Raw genomic sequence first — 14,015 nt, forward strand, 5'->3', positions numbered from 1 at the left:
ACTCTCAACATCTATGCCGAAAACATGCTTCAGGGATCCTCATTTCTTCCAGCTCTGATTTATGCATTTTAAGCCTTCCAGTGTAAACACGGGAAATGTCTTTGAAAATGCTTCGAAATGCTGCAGCTTGTGATGTTGTTTTCAAAACTCTGTGAAAAAAAAACTAACTCAACAACTGGGATAGTAACTTATTTCTAGTATATGCTCAGTCTTCTGCCTTCAGGGACTCCCAGCAACCAATGCAGAGCAGTGTTTGGAACACAGTGAGGATCTAGATCTCTCACCTTTGGACCTTTGGCAATTTGCTCTGAGCTTTCTAAACCGTTTGCCTCAGCTGCTTGCTACAGATTATATAAATGAAGGTCCAAGTCAGAAGGCTCATTCTCCCTCTGAGGTGGTGGTGAAGAGGTGAAGAGGGAGGGAAGGAAAAGAAAGAGGACCAAGAGCATCCAGGGCTCGCCATGGGCCCTGTGCAGCTCTTGCTGCTCTTGCTGCTGCTCAGCAGTGGTGTTTTCACACGTAAGTACCATCTTTTATGTCAGCATTTTTTGCTGCTTTATTTGTGAACTTGTTAAAATAAGAAGAAAGTGAAAATCAGCAGGACTGTGGCTTATAGAATTAGAGATGGAAAGAATGATAAAGAGATCATCTCTTCCCCTTCTTGGGCTGGGCAGCAAGAGGATCCCAATGCAGGAAAAGTCACAAATGTTGTCTTTTGACTGTTTTTTGATCAAATTCAATGGTTGTTTTTTTTTTTTTTTTTTTTTTTTTTTCAATTTATGAGAAATTGATACAGTTTACTTTGTCCTGATTGTTTTTCTGTAATGTTGTTCCGTACTCACCTCCATGGAAGTGCTGTCACTTACAATATGGACTTACTCCAGCTGTTGCTAGCCCTTTTTGTGTGTGTGTGTGGAAAAACTGGAAGTGATAAAGTAAAATGTATTTGACAGGTAGCACTTACATTTGAAATACAGTTTTCTATTGAAGGAAGACAGCCATCAGTAGTAGTAATAAGAGAACTAGGCTAGTGAAGTTTTCTTTCTAAATCAGAAAAGACAGCTTGGGTCAATACGATGCTGCATATTGTGAGCAACCTCTTTGCTTCCCATGAAATGGCTTTTTAGAATATGACTATGTAATGTTAAGATTTCAGGAATCTTCGGGAAGAGGGTGAGTCTGGCACCAGAGTTTATATGCGGATTGAGGGTTTGTATGCAGATACAATTCAGCATCATATTCTGATGCTGACTGGAGTTTTGAAGGATGCTTATTATTAATGTAATTACTATAACTGCTGTACTACTGTACAGCAATCAACCTTCCGTTATGGAAGCTTGGAAAGTCCACAGGGACTATTCTGAAAAGTTCTGGCATTCATATGTGAAAGTCCAAAGAATGATATATCAACACAGGAGTGCAGCAAACTTAACTGCAGTACGCTTTATTCTATTTAAAATAGAGTGATATGGGATGTATCTAAGATACATTGGAGAAAATAATCCTTCTTAAATTGAATGGACTTCCAGTAAGTGTTCTTTTCCTCGAAGTTATGAACTCTGAATATTCACCTATATTTTCTACACACACACACACACACACACACACACACAAATTGTTGGAAAAGTTTTGGTTATAGAAAATTACAGTGTTAGTATCAAAGTTGCCATTTTTTGAGTGTACAAAGTGCAAATTACAGCATTCATCCATTCTGCAGTTCATCTGTACTCCAAATAGACTAAAATTTTACAGTAAGCAAACTGCATTACATGTGTTGCATTTTATCTGTCTGCCTATAAATTTTGTGCCCACTTTTAAAAAATTTCAAATAACACAGAGCCTTTAAAAATACTGGTCAACCTAGAAGATGATCCTGAGGTTTAAATCAAAGCAATTTAATGTAGTGAACTGAAGATCCTACTTTCAGCTCACTGTTCACAAGGTCAGACAATTCATGTAATACTCTTTAAACTTGACTCTGTGTCATCAATGTTAAGCATATTTGTTATTTATGTCAGTGCAAAACTATAGCAATTTTGATATTCATTAGAAAGATCTTGCAATGAAAACTATTTCCATTTTTGTTTGCATAAGCCTTGCTCTAAAGCTACAAAACTGCTTGTGCACTTTTAATTCTTGTTTTTTACTATTTGCAGAGGAAGAAACACCTGAAAACGGAAACCCAGGATGTTCAAGTAAATGATTTCTTGCATCTGCTTTTGCTGTCTGACATTTCTGTATTAGCTGAATACAATCTTCAGAGTTTTTCCTATTCTGTAAATTTCTTCCTCTGAAATAACTAAAACAAAACTGATGATATTCCAAAGTATTTATTGTCATTTATTTTAGGTATTTAATTATCCATAAAGCTTAGCCCTAAGACTATCAGAAGTTTCATAAGATCATAGAAGATGAGGTGGTGTTTCTAAACTTTTTAAAGTCCCCTTTTAAGAAACTTTACTTTGTTCATTGTTTTGTTGATTTCTTAATTGTCACATGCAAATTTCTTACTCTGGAAATCTTTTTTTTTATCAAATCTTAAGCTTTATTAATGAGGTTATGTACGTTACAATTACATGGGCTGAATCTCACTTCTTACATTCCCATCACATTGTCTGCTTAGCCCACAGAATTGCACTTGGATATCTAACTAAATACCTGTAGAATAAATCATCAGCTCTATCAGCAGGAACAGCAATTCCTAAAAACAAGTCCAGACTCAGGAAATGCTGACTTTATACCCTATCTAACCTGGCCCTGACTGCCTGGTTAGACACGTAATGTTCTACTGAAGGGTCAAAGTATCAAATGGGTTGTTTTCTTCGTTGTCCCTTTTAATCTTCAGGCTTTTTTTCTCTGCTTGGATACTTCAGCACCATCTCCAGGCAACTGAAGTTTTTTTCAGATGCCCCAAACGAAGACTTTTCTGGGCTTCATCGCCAATTTCTTGTGTATTTTTTATATAATAAATTCTTTGTTGTTTCCATTTCTAATCTTGTCATTTCCACATTCCTTTTCCATTTATTGCTGTTTAAAACAGGAAGTGAATCAATAATTGTCTTTTTGGCTTTAGTGTAGTGCATAGTGACCTTGCGAAAATTTCTGAGCATGTACAGTTAAGCAGTGGTAAAGTGCAGGACAGCAGAAAGTAACAGGGATAGTGGTAAATTTAAGGTTACTTGAAATGGTAAATTTAAGATTACTTAATTGACTTTTCAAATGTTTGCAAGATGCTGAGTGCTAGATGATACTTATTTTTAATTACATTATTTCTTTGTAGCAATTTCATTAAATTCAGTTAAAACACTGTTGAAGTATGTAAAGCTTATTAAAATGATAGCCCAAGGAGGAAATACAAAGTTTCATAGTAATATATTATTCTCTTTTCTAAGTATGCGAATCTGTGACATATATAGCAAGATCCCATTGCTATTGCCATGTGACATAATAAATATTTTATAACAGAGGAGGACTATGCTACATTCATGGCGGGTGCTGGAAAGCAAAGCCATAGAGATTTGATGGTGGGTGTGTGGGTTTACAGCAAGATAACTTTATCTTTTGCTTCTGTAAAAGTAGATCAAATACGTTTTGAAAGTCACAAATGACCACATAGGAGCAATTTAGGAAACTGCTTTTCACTCAGCATCACAGTAACATCACAACCCTGTGAGATGTTCAGTCCAAACCGAGGGAATGATAAGGTTCTGCTTCAGGTGCAACTAAACTGCTTTAACGCTGTCACCTAACATGCCCAATCATATGGTTAGTTTAAAATGATAGCTGTGAATATGGTGGGGATTAACTGTACCTGAGGACATTATGTGGCCTGCATTCCACATTCCAAACATCAAAAGCAGATTATATCCCTGCATTTGAGAGTGAACATTTTTTTTTTTTTTTTTAGTGTCTGTTACAATATTCATAGAATCATAAAATCACCAAGGTTGGAAAAAACCTCTAAGGTCATCCAGTCCAACCGTCCGCCTATCACCAATATTTCTCACTAAACCATGTCCCTCTGTACAACATCTGAATGTTGGTGCCTCCACCACCTCTCTGGGCAGCCCATTCCAGCGCCTGACCACTCTCTCAGGGAAGCATCCCCTAACATCCAATCATTCCTGCCTGTAGGATTCAAAATTATAGACAAATTGCCTCTGAAATCAACAGGCACATGTTTAATGCTGGTTAAATCCATTCCTTTGAGGAAGCACATTATGTTTTGTGGTTTCCTTTGGTATTAAGAGAAACACCTTCATAAATCCTTCCTCCTGCCTCATCCTCACTCAAAAACTTGGTGGTTTTGTCATGCACTGAATGATCTTTACGTAGCTAAAATCTAATTACAAGAAAAAATAGTCTGTTCTAAGGAAATTCCTTGACTTAATATGTGAATTGATTACAGTGAATCAGTGGTTTTAGGAAGATGTTCTGTAGACTCAGGTGAAATAGTAATGAGGAATGCTAGATTTGGTGTCCTATTCTTTTCCATGTTTATTTACTTTCAGTCCTTTTCATGTTATATGGAGCTTCTTGCATCTTCTTTGAACTATTATGTGGAAATCTTAGATGAAATAAATCATTTTATCAGCAATTTTAAAACTTCCATTTTATTAGTTTAAATAGAACAAATTGAGTCATTTTTAAAACAGTTCTACATCTTAAGTTTTCTGGTGGTTCTGTCATTATCTTTAATGGAATGTGATCTCGTGGCCAGATGGGGTCATATTGTCAGCACTCATAATATAGAGCTGTGGAACCAAAAACTTAAAATTTCCAACTAAAAAAAATTGTCTAAGCTATAGTTTCTTTAGAACTTATCAAGCTGTTCTTTGTCTATGAACTCCTCTATAGCAAATGTACAAGAAAGTAGTGGGACAGTTTGCATGTTTCCTTCATGAGTGCTATACATTTTAGTTACACATTGATATGGATCTAGATATGTATATCCTACCAAGTGATGAAAACACTTTTGTTTTCCTAATTGCAGAAGATGCAGCCCGATTTAAAAGCCTTAGAAAATATGTTTACTTATACGAAGCGGAAACATCAAGTGGGATCATGGGAACAACAGATTCTCGAAGCGGTTCAAAGATCACCTGTAAAGTAAGGAAACAGGAGTAAATACAACTCATTGGACTGTGTATCAACTAACATACTTGACAGCTGGGTAAAATTATTATTTTGAAAGGCACTCATAGAGAGTCCTGAAGAGTAACTCTCCCCATTCTAGGCAGAATATTCCTTTATAGCACTGTATCAGAGCTTTTTGTCCTGCATTTTTAAGGGAGAGGATGAAGACCTGGTAACTGAGCTTTCCTTGGCTACCAGGTTGAGTGTACATCAAATAATTCTACAAGTCAAACGAAAACAACTCACTGATGCCATCATAACCAATTGGTGGTAACCATCAAGCCAGGATCCACACTGTAGGAATAAAAGGCCCCACTGGGCATTAAACTAATGTCTGTCCCAAACCCCCTTCTAGCTTCTCCAAAACATTCCTTTCACTAGTTGTTTTTTTCCCCGCAGTTAAATAATTGATTTTTATTTTTGGCTTACAGTATTCTGACGTGCAACAGTAATCATTACAATGACACAAGTTTTCAAACAGTTATTCTAGTACTGTAAATTTTCAACACCTAAAGTTGCTTTTTTAATATGCGTATAGGACACTTCGTGCCATTAGTCAAACCGATACTTGTTCTCAAGTCTTCTTCCTCAAGCTACCTTAAGCTGTTGAGAGCACTTTGGCATCTTTCACAAGAGCAGCTGTCAGCATGATTCTGACATTTTGCCCAACGCAAGGAACACTGTGTTTTCAAGACTGGAGCAAGATGATAGGGGAACTTGTAATGAAAAAAAAAAACAGCTAAACACATAATTTGTATTTTCAGGTTGAGCTGGAGGTACCACAGCTGTGCCAGTTCATCCTGAGGACAATGCATTGCTCCCTAAGGGAGACATTCGGTGTTGACAGTGAGAGAAGAGCCATGCTGAAGAAGTCAAAGAACTCTGAAGACTTTGCAAATGCCATGTCCAAGTAAGAAATATCAGTTATCAGTAACTAATTCATCAATACCTATAGTTTTAGCACTGAATGGCTGGTAATGTAACAGCCCAGACTATACTTTTCCAGGTTTAGGACATGCTGGTGATAATATGGCAGGTTTATATTCTGGTTCCATAGCAATTCTCTCCCCATTATGTTTGGGGCCAGTGCAGTTCTACCAGGGAAGCTTTTTTTTCTAACCAGAATTTTCACCTAGAATGTCTTTGTAATTTTTTATATCATTTACATCATGAAACTGTTGGTTAGTTCCCTAAAAGATTGTTGTAAGTGGAATATTTGTTCTCGTACACAAATTCTCACATGACTGTCTGCAGCCATTTTCCATTGCTGATACGGTACAAAGACTGTGCAATAGAAAGGCATTCGAGACTGAAGTCCGGATTTCCTACCATGATCTTTACTGACCTATGCAACTTATCTTTTCCTTGCTTATCTACTTTTGAAGCTTACTATTACTCCCTCCACCCAATTAGTGCCCAGTGCCTGGTAGTGTATGCATTATTTGTACTTCTTTGTTTATTGCAGTGTCTCACAATACGCTCCCTCTTGTCTCCCAACCCATAGATTTTAAAAAACTTGGGAGAGTGTTAAAATATATTTTTCACAGTGGAGTTTTTATTTAAAAGCACAAGTAGTGGCTTTTAGTCTTTCCCATCATTCTGTAGATAACTGCAGTAGTTAATAATTAGCTCAGTCTAAAAATTTGCTCATCTACTATCTGAATTGTTGCAATTCCAACTTCCAGCCATTGCTCCTGATATTTACTTGTCCTTACATGACGTAGTCTGGTGATACCAGAATGTCCTTGGTTAGAATTTTGCTGGGAAGGACCTACTTTAATAATACTTTTTTTTTTAATAGTAGTAATAATAAATATTAAATAACAATAGACCAAGATAAAACATGCTGCTTTAGGTATAGCCTGTTAGTTTAAAACCACGCCTTCCTGGGTGGTTTTAACATGATTTCATACTAATGTCGGGGATTTTTTTGGCAGACATGAGCTAAAATTCAGCACTCAGGATGGAACAAAAGTCAAACTGTATCCAGAGAAGGATGAACCTCTGAATGTCCTCAATCTCAAGAGAGGAATCATCTCAGCTCTCCTTGCACCAACGGAAACAGAGGAAAACATAAAAACAATTTCCATGGTAAGAGTTTTGAAAAGCATTCACTTTGTTTTCTTAATAAGTGGAATAAATCTCACCTAGTAGAGTTATTCTTGATATAATTTTCGGAAGACCTGGAAATTCAGATAACAGTGTGTGCATTTCTGCCAGAATAGAAAGTGTCTGATGACATCCTTAAAGACACTAATTCCTTTCCTCCTTCTAGGATACCGTTTATGGAAAGTGTGACAGTGAGGTTGAGTTCAAATCCAGAAGAGGAAGTGTTGCAGAAGATATTTCAATTAACAGGAACCTGAAAGCCTGTGACAACTTCAGTCCAATCAGAGATTATGTCAGCCCTGTTGCCATTGTTAAAGGACTAGTAAGTATACCACTAAAAAGTCTGTAATATAACATTCTTCTACATCGCTTAAAAAGATAAGCAACTACTAATTTTCTATTGACCTTATAAAAGGTTTTCTGAGCCCCTATGTAAGAGCAGCCTGTGGGTTTGTTGGCAGTTAGTAATGAAGAACAGATGCAGAGAAAAATAATGTAACTATCTTTGATGATTCTCTCATGAATTCTTGGAGGAAACCTTGTAATGGTTGGAGTTGGTACTGTTGACTGCACAATAATCTATCAGATTATATACAAAATTTTTATTCTGTGGGTCAGTATTCTCAACATTCCCACTTCATGTAAACCATATAATCCTCCAACACTCAGATATGTCTGTGATATGCAGGAGAGGGCTCTAAATCTCCTGAAATAAATGTTTTGACATGCTGTTCAGGCTTCTTACAAATCCCCTACAATCAGATGCAGTTGCTTGCATGAATATTTGCAGATTTCTTCCTGATACCGTGGCATCTGTGCTATTCAGTGTTTTTCCTAAGGAAAAAAAATAAAAAGAAGAATTCATATCATTCTGAAAAGCACATTTTATAACTTCTGCTACTTCTACACCTAGCTATAGAAAACTTCAAAATGTGTGTAAGAGTGAAATTAGAAAGAACATCAGTTGTGGTGAGGGTCCTGAACTACTCTAAAAATTACAAGCTAGTTTATATGAACTAGTCCTATATTCTATATAATAATATATATATTACATATAAGAATATCATGAAGTAACTACTATGCCAAACAGCACAGTGATGCCTGAGGAAAAATATCTGTGGGATTTTTGCTTGTAGAGAGACTTACATTTGCTAGTGGCACAATTTCCTTTTTGCATGAGAATGATTACAAGTTATGCACCATCCAATAGACTATAAGAGTTAAGGTTTCAGGAAAACTAGCAAACTTTAAAACTGTTTCCTATACTATTCAATAAAATAACTGCCAATTTTTTTTCATTTTACAGAACATCCCACTGTCTACCCTTCTTAGTAGCACTCAATCCTGTCACTACAATATTGATGCAAAGAAAAAACATATAAGAGATGTTGTCTGCAGTGAAAAACACCTGTTTCTGCCTTCCTCATACAAGTATGTTGATCACTATTTATAATTACCATTTTAAAATAAATATTCATTTTAGATGCTAGTGTATCAAATTCTATCTTGACTTTATCCCTAAATCTGCACTTTGTTTGCAAGGATGCAAGAAGTGTAGGAAGATCCCTCAAAGAATTTTGACTCAACTAAAGCACTGTATTTTTGTTTGTTTGCTAGAAATCAGTATGGTATGATGACAGAAGTCAACCAGACACTGAAGCTTGAAGATAATCAGAGGATGAGTAACAGAAATTTTGATGGAGGTACAGCTGCAATTCTAAATAGATGTCAAATAGATGAACCTTTTTTTTTTTTTTTTTTTTTTTTTCAAACAGTGAATTTGTTGAAAATGTATTTGAGAACACAAATGATAATTTTGAATGAACGTCCATTGACTTAGACAGAAAAAAGATTTGGGGAGAAATGTGGAAAAAAAAAAAGTTCAAAAATACCTTGTAATTCTACACAATCTTTGTCTTTTTAATTTTGAAATTAATCTTTATAATTAAAACATTCTATATAATCTAAATAATGGAAAGTAATTCTAATCTTTTTGAACATGACTTTAACAAGACTTTTTAAATTAAGCGTAATTTCTTTTGTAGCTTCAGTTGCATCAATTAATATATGTTCGGTTCTGAAATGCCCTTCTTTACTATGCAATTGTTTTTTTTTATGAATTTTATGAAATTTTATGAAATTTTTAATGAATTTTTTATGAATCATTTTTTATGAATTTATGAAATTTTATGAATTGTTGCATTTTCAGAGCATGTTTTTTCCTAAGATATACTCACTCATTAAAAGTTAGAAAGGTGAACTCTGCTAGTATACAAGGTGCCAAGGAAATGTCTTAATAAAATTTTCAGATGCTTTATGCAAATAAGTATCATTATTCTACTTTGGGGAGAATTGCGTTTAAATTCCATTTATTTTTACAAAATGTTCAGTTGTTGAACTTCAACAATTGCAGTATAAGGGAATCTAAGCAGTTGATATTAATTATATTCAGTGTAGAGAGCTCCTTGATCAAGTAATGAAGAGTGTTATTGCTTTAATTCCTAGATGAACTGGAAGAGAAAGGGCTTGCACTGGAAAGCACAGATGCTAAATTTTCCAGGCAGGGTGATGCTGTTTTGAAAATTCTTCAGGAACTGCAGAAACTCACCGCCTCCCAGCAGAACCAGCAGAGAGCAAAACTCTTTTACAGATTTGTTTCTGGACTTAGAAGTTTACACAACAGCACTCTTGGCTCTCTTGTACCAAAGATGATGGAAACTTCAAGGTATGTTGCAGCAGTTCCAGCGTGTGTCGATGCCATAGCAAAATAATTCCGAGGTTGATGATTCACTGCACATTCTCTCAAAATGTAGTTTAAATAGATATCAAGACTGTCCCTCAGAAAGATAGGTTTCATATTAATAATCTAGAGAGAGAAGTAAGAGAGTAAGACCTATGAATATTTTTCCATCAGAAGTACTCGGATGGTAATAACTTGAATATTGAATAAATGAAAACAGTGTAAGAATTTAAATAGATCTGAAAGTTCCAGACATCTATGAAGTACTAATATTGCTTGATCATTACCTGATCAAATCTTCTCATTTTAATGAAGAAACGGAACTATAAATTAAATTGAGTTGAATATAGCAGTGTAGGGTTTTCCTCCCCACCACCAAGCCAAGTGTATATGCCTGATGCAATCCAGTAAACATGTTATTATGGCCAAATATCTTTGATCTAGTTTTGCTCAAGGACAATGTAATTCCAAATTCCAAGAACACAGTTTTGAAAGTGAGATTTTTAGAGCCATGTAAGGGCACAAACCTTTGGTTTGACATTGACCTCCACTCCTAAATCCTACTATTCCTGTCTTGGCTGGATTTCAGGGAGTTTATGCATACTTTATGTCCTCAGTCTCCAGAGAGAGAGAGCCTCAGTCTGATTCAATGTATTATAATACTGAAAGTATGGAAAATCTCAAAGTCATGAAAAAAAAATAGAAATGTCTGTGTAATTGTAGTACTGTTGATATTTTTCATCTTGTTTTTATCTAGTCATGTATTATCATAATTTGCAAAATTAAGCATCTTTTTCCTGATTAGCAATTGTGTGTTTTACTTCTGGCCATACATTTACCAGACATTTATATTAACAGACCTAAGCAAACATGTCAAATGTTTCTTTCAAACATAAAGCATACAGGAATAACTGCAAACAAAAAATTCATTAATTAAAGCCATTGCTTTTCCTTTCAGTTCCATCACGATTCAGGCCCTGATTCAGTGTGGGACTCCGGAGTGTTACAGTGCAGTCCTTCAGATACTGAGAACTGGGAACGTGAATCCACTTGTGGTTGACCTGGTCACGTATACCCTGGGACTCTTGCCTTCTCCAACTCCAAAGAGAATCCGGGAAATGCTTAACATGGCCCAGTATCAGCCAAGTAGAGCTTCCTTTTATGGCTTGAGTCATGCTGTTACCAAGTAAGTAAAGGCAGCATGTGATTTTACAAAATAGCATCAAGAGAACATTACGATGTGTGAACTATAAGACCAGTCCTCCTGGAGGGCTTTTTCTTTTGCTATTCTCTTGAATTTGTTCTACTGAAATAACAGAATAAATAGACATTTCCCATTTTAACCATTTGTTTCTAATGAATTTTTTTGCTTCAGGTTTTATAATGAGAAGATGATTGTGACAGAGGAAATAACAGATGTTGCTGACTTCATGGTATCACTGCTTGGCACTGAGTGTTCTGGAGATGCTGAACTCACATATCTCACACTTCGGGTATTTTTATTTGCTTCTTTCCTTACCATAGCACATATATTACCTTGCTTCTGTTGGTGGAGAAAAGAAATTAATCATCTTTCTTTGTTTTCATCACTGACAGGCTATTGGAAACATGGGTGCAGTAATGGAGAAAGCTAAACCCAGCCTGAAGGCTTCTCTTAAAACATGTATCAGAAATCAAGCTGCATCACTTTCGGTTCAAAAAGCAGCCATACAGGCATTCCGGAAGATGACCATTACAGAAGAGGTAATGCACAAGAACTAGCATAACGTGTTCAGTTCACCTTCACTGTTCACAGAAATAATTGAATAAAATAGGACACTCCTATCAATTCACAATTTTGCTACCTTCCTTCTCTAATAGAACTTCTTTAGTTAGTTTACTTCTTATCCAGATGTCTGAGAAATTTGTCTGATTCAGTGAATGTTACTTCTTTGAGGAGAAGCTGCTTTACATGGACACTTTGAGTTTAAATGGGAAATTTCCTGCAAGTGATTTAAATGGAATTCTGCTTATTTGAAGCTGGGTTTAAATAAGGAATTAATTCAAATCTAAATGAATTTACTATGAAAAATCAGGTTGCTATTTCATACTGGCACATTGTTATCATTGTTGTTCACAGTGTTGCTTAGATTTGTGTTTACATTACAATGGCATGACAATTTCAACATCAGTAAGTTCATCTCACCTAAAAGGTGAGATCTTGTTAAGACAAGTCTTAAAGGAGCCTGGGAGCCCAAAATCGTGTGGAGCCCACATCCTCAGACTTACTTCCGTTTAAGGCATTCAATTTTTTATTATTGTTACTATTTATTTTCAACCTATGTTTTCAGTTTTCCTACAGTGGGGCATTTGATCACCTTCTTTTCCTAAACTGAATGACATAAATTTTAAGTTTTCTCTGCAGACCAGAACACTTCAGATTCCCCTGCAAGAAAATCATTTTTAGAAAAAACAAATTAATCTGCCAGATACAGAGTAAGAAAATCTATTTTAATAAAAACATAATTTCTGTGAAAAGATCTAAGAAACTGTATCAGAATATTATCAATGACAAGACTTTGACAAGTTTTAGAAAAAAAAAAGATACTATGTAATTATGCAGTCTTGAAGAAATCACGTACTTGAAATGATCTCATGCTGTCTATTCCCAAAGGAGTATGACAACCTTGTTATGTTTATGTAGGATCGTTCAGCACTTATGAAAGAATTCCAGGAAGGAGATGCACCTACAGATAAACGTCTAGCAACCTATCTGCTACTGATGAAGAATCCTTCCCCAAGTGATCTCACAAAGATTATGAGAATCCTCACAAGGGAAAGGAATGAGCAAGTGAAAAGCTTTGTCGCTTCACACATTGCCAACATCCTAGACTCTGATGAAGTAGGCATTGAAGAGTAAGTAAAATTTTGTTATATACTGGTCTCCTAAGAAGAACGAAGTTTTTCCATAACTTCGACTTCATAACTTCCATAATAATTAGTTTGATTTAGTTTAGTAGTGTGAGTTTTGTATGGGTTTTCTCTTATGATTGATTGTTTGCTGGTTTGTTCTCTTTGTTTGAAGAACATCAACTGAGTAGATCTGCAGCTTTTTTAGGGCAGTGCTGCTCTTGCCCTTAGACTTACTGTCAGTGTGTGCAGAGAGCTAGCCATCTATACAATCACCTCAGTTGTATGAACGTCTGCAAATGACTCAAGATATCTCTCACTTAGGGATAAAGATTTTTTGCAATTCATGCTGATCATATTTGCATTGCTGTCCTTTTTCCTAGTCTAAAAAGCCACGTTGAAGAAGCACTGAAAGGAAACGAGGTTCCAACAGCCAAAGATTTCAGAAAATTCTCACAAAATTATCAAGTTTCCAAAAGAGTTTCTGTACCTGGCCTCGATCCCATCTCTGCCAAAATAGAAGGAAATGTGATATTTGATCCAAACAGATATGTTCCTAAAGAAACTATGCTGAAAACCACCCTGAATGTGTACGGTTTTGGCCCAAGTGATATCTTTGAGGTACAATTATCAAAAGCCTTTGCTAGCATTCATCTGTTTTCTTTCTCACTTCTGTTTGCTTATAACAACTTTCCATGAATAATGTATTGTTTTTACAAGCTTTGAGAGAAACCTAAAGATCACTGTGCTTACAAGGAGACTTTCATTTGATCTCAATGGGCTTTAGAGCAAGCCATCCGTTATGTGATGTCACTTGCCATTGCCTGGATGGACGACCCTGTTGGAGTTATTAAAGGCCACAGCTAGGGTAAAATGAACCCATCTGTAACAAATGGACTTCACGCTAATGAGTCATTACTGGCACACTGAAGTACTCATAGTAGATTCTAAGTGAGATGCAGCCTATGTGTAGGTTTTATGTTGGATGTGTCGCCAACGAGAGAAAATTAATCATAGTATCTAGTATTCTCTTAGCTTGCATATTTTCCCTCAAGAATCATAGACTTGTAGGATATACTGTAAATGCATTTTTTGTTCCCCAGAAAGTCTGTTTGTTGTAAAGGTACAAAGAAGTGGAGAA

General features: G+C 35.8%; 1 protein-coding gene across 1 annotated transcript in view; it reads left to right on the plus strand.

Annotated features, from left to right (window-relative positions):
• Nucleotides 1-401: 401 nt before the first annotated feature.
• Nucleotides 402-14,015, plus strand: part of APOB (apolipoprotein B) — a 35,510-nt gene continuing 21,896 nt past the window's right edge. Inside the window, exons 1-14 of the mRNA XM_042828587.1 lie at nt 402-519; nt 2,157-2,195; nt 4,994-5,109; nt 5,901-6,046; nt 7,074-7,227; nt 7,412-7,567; nt 8,552-8,676; nt 8,863-8,948; nt 9,751-9,970; nt 10,944-11,171; nt 11,361-11,478; nt 11,582-11,728; nt 12,669-12,880; nt 13,258-13,495. Coding sequence (XP_042684521.1) covers nt 462-519; nt 2,157-2,195; nt 4,994-5,109; nt 5,901-6,046; nt 7,074-7,227; nt 7,412-7,567; nt 8,552-8,676; nt 8,863-8,948; nt 9,751-9,970; nt 10,944-11,171; nt 11,361-11,478; nt 11,582-11,728; nt 12,669-12,880; nt 13,258-13,495 — 2,043 coding nt within the window. The 5' untranslated portion in view covers nt 402-461. The remainder of the gene's footprint in view (nt 520-2,156; nt 2,196-4,993; nt 5,110-5,900; nt 6,047-7,073; nt 7,228-7,411; nt 7,568-8,551; nt 8,677-8,862; nt 8,949-9,750; nt 9,971-10,943; nt 11,172-11,360; nt 11,479-11,581; nt 11,729-12,668; nt 12,881-13,257; nt 13,496-14,015) is intronic.

Source organism: Centrocercus urophasianus, unplaced genomic scaffold (genome assembly GCF_019232065.1).
Source record: "Centrocercus urophasianus isolate 14NV4802_14NV808 unplaced genomic scaffold, USGS_Curo_1.0 seq_10, whole genome shotgun sequence".
NCBI lineage: Eukaryota > Metazoa > Chordata > Aves > Galliformes > Phasianidae > Centrocercus > Centrocercus urophasianus.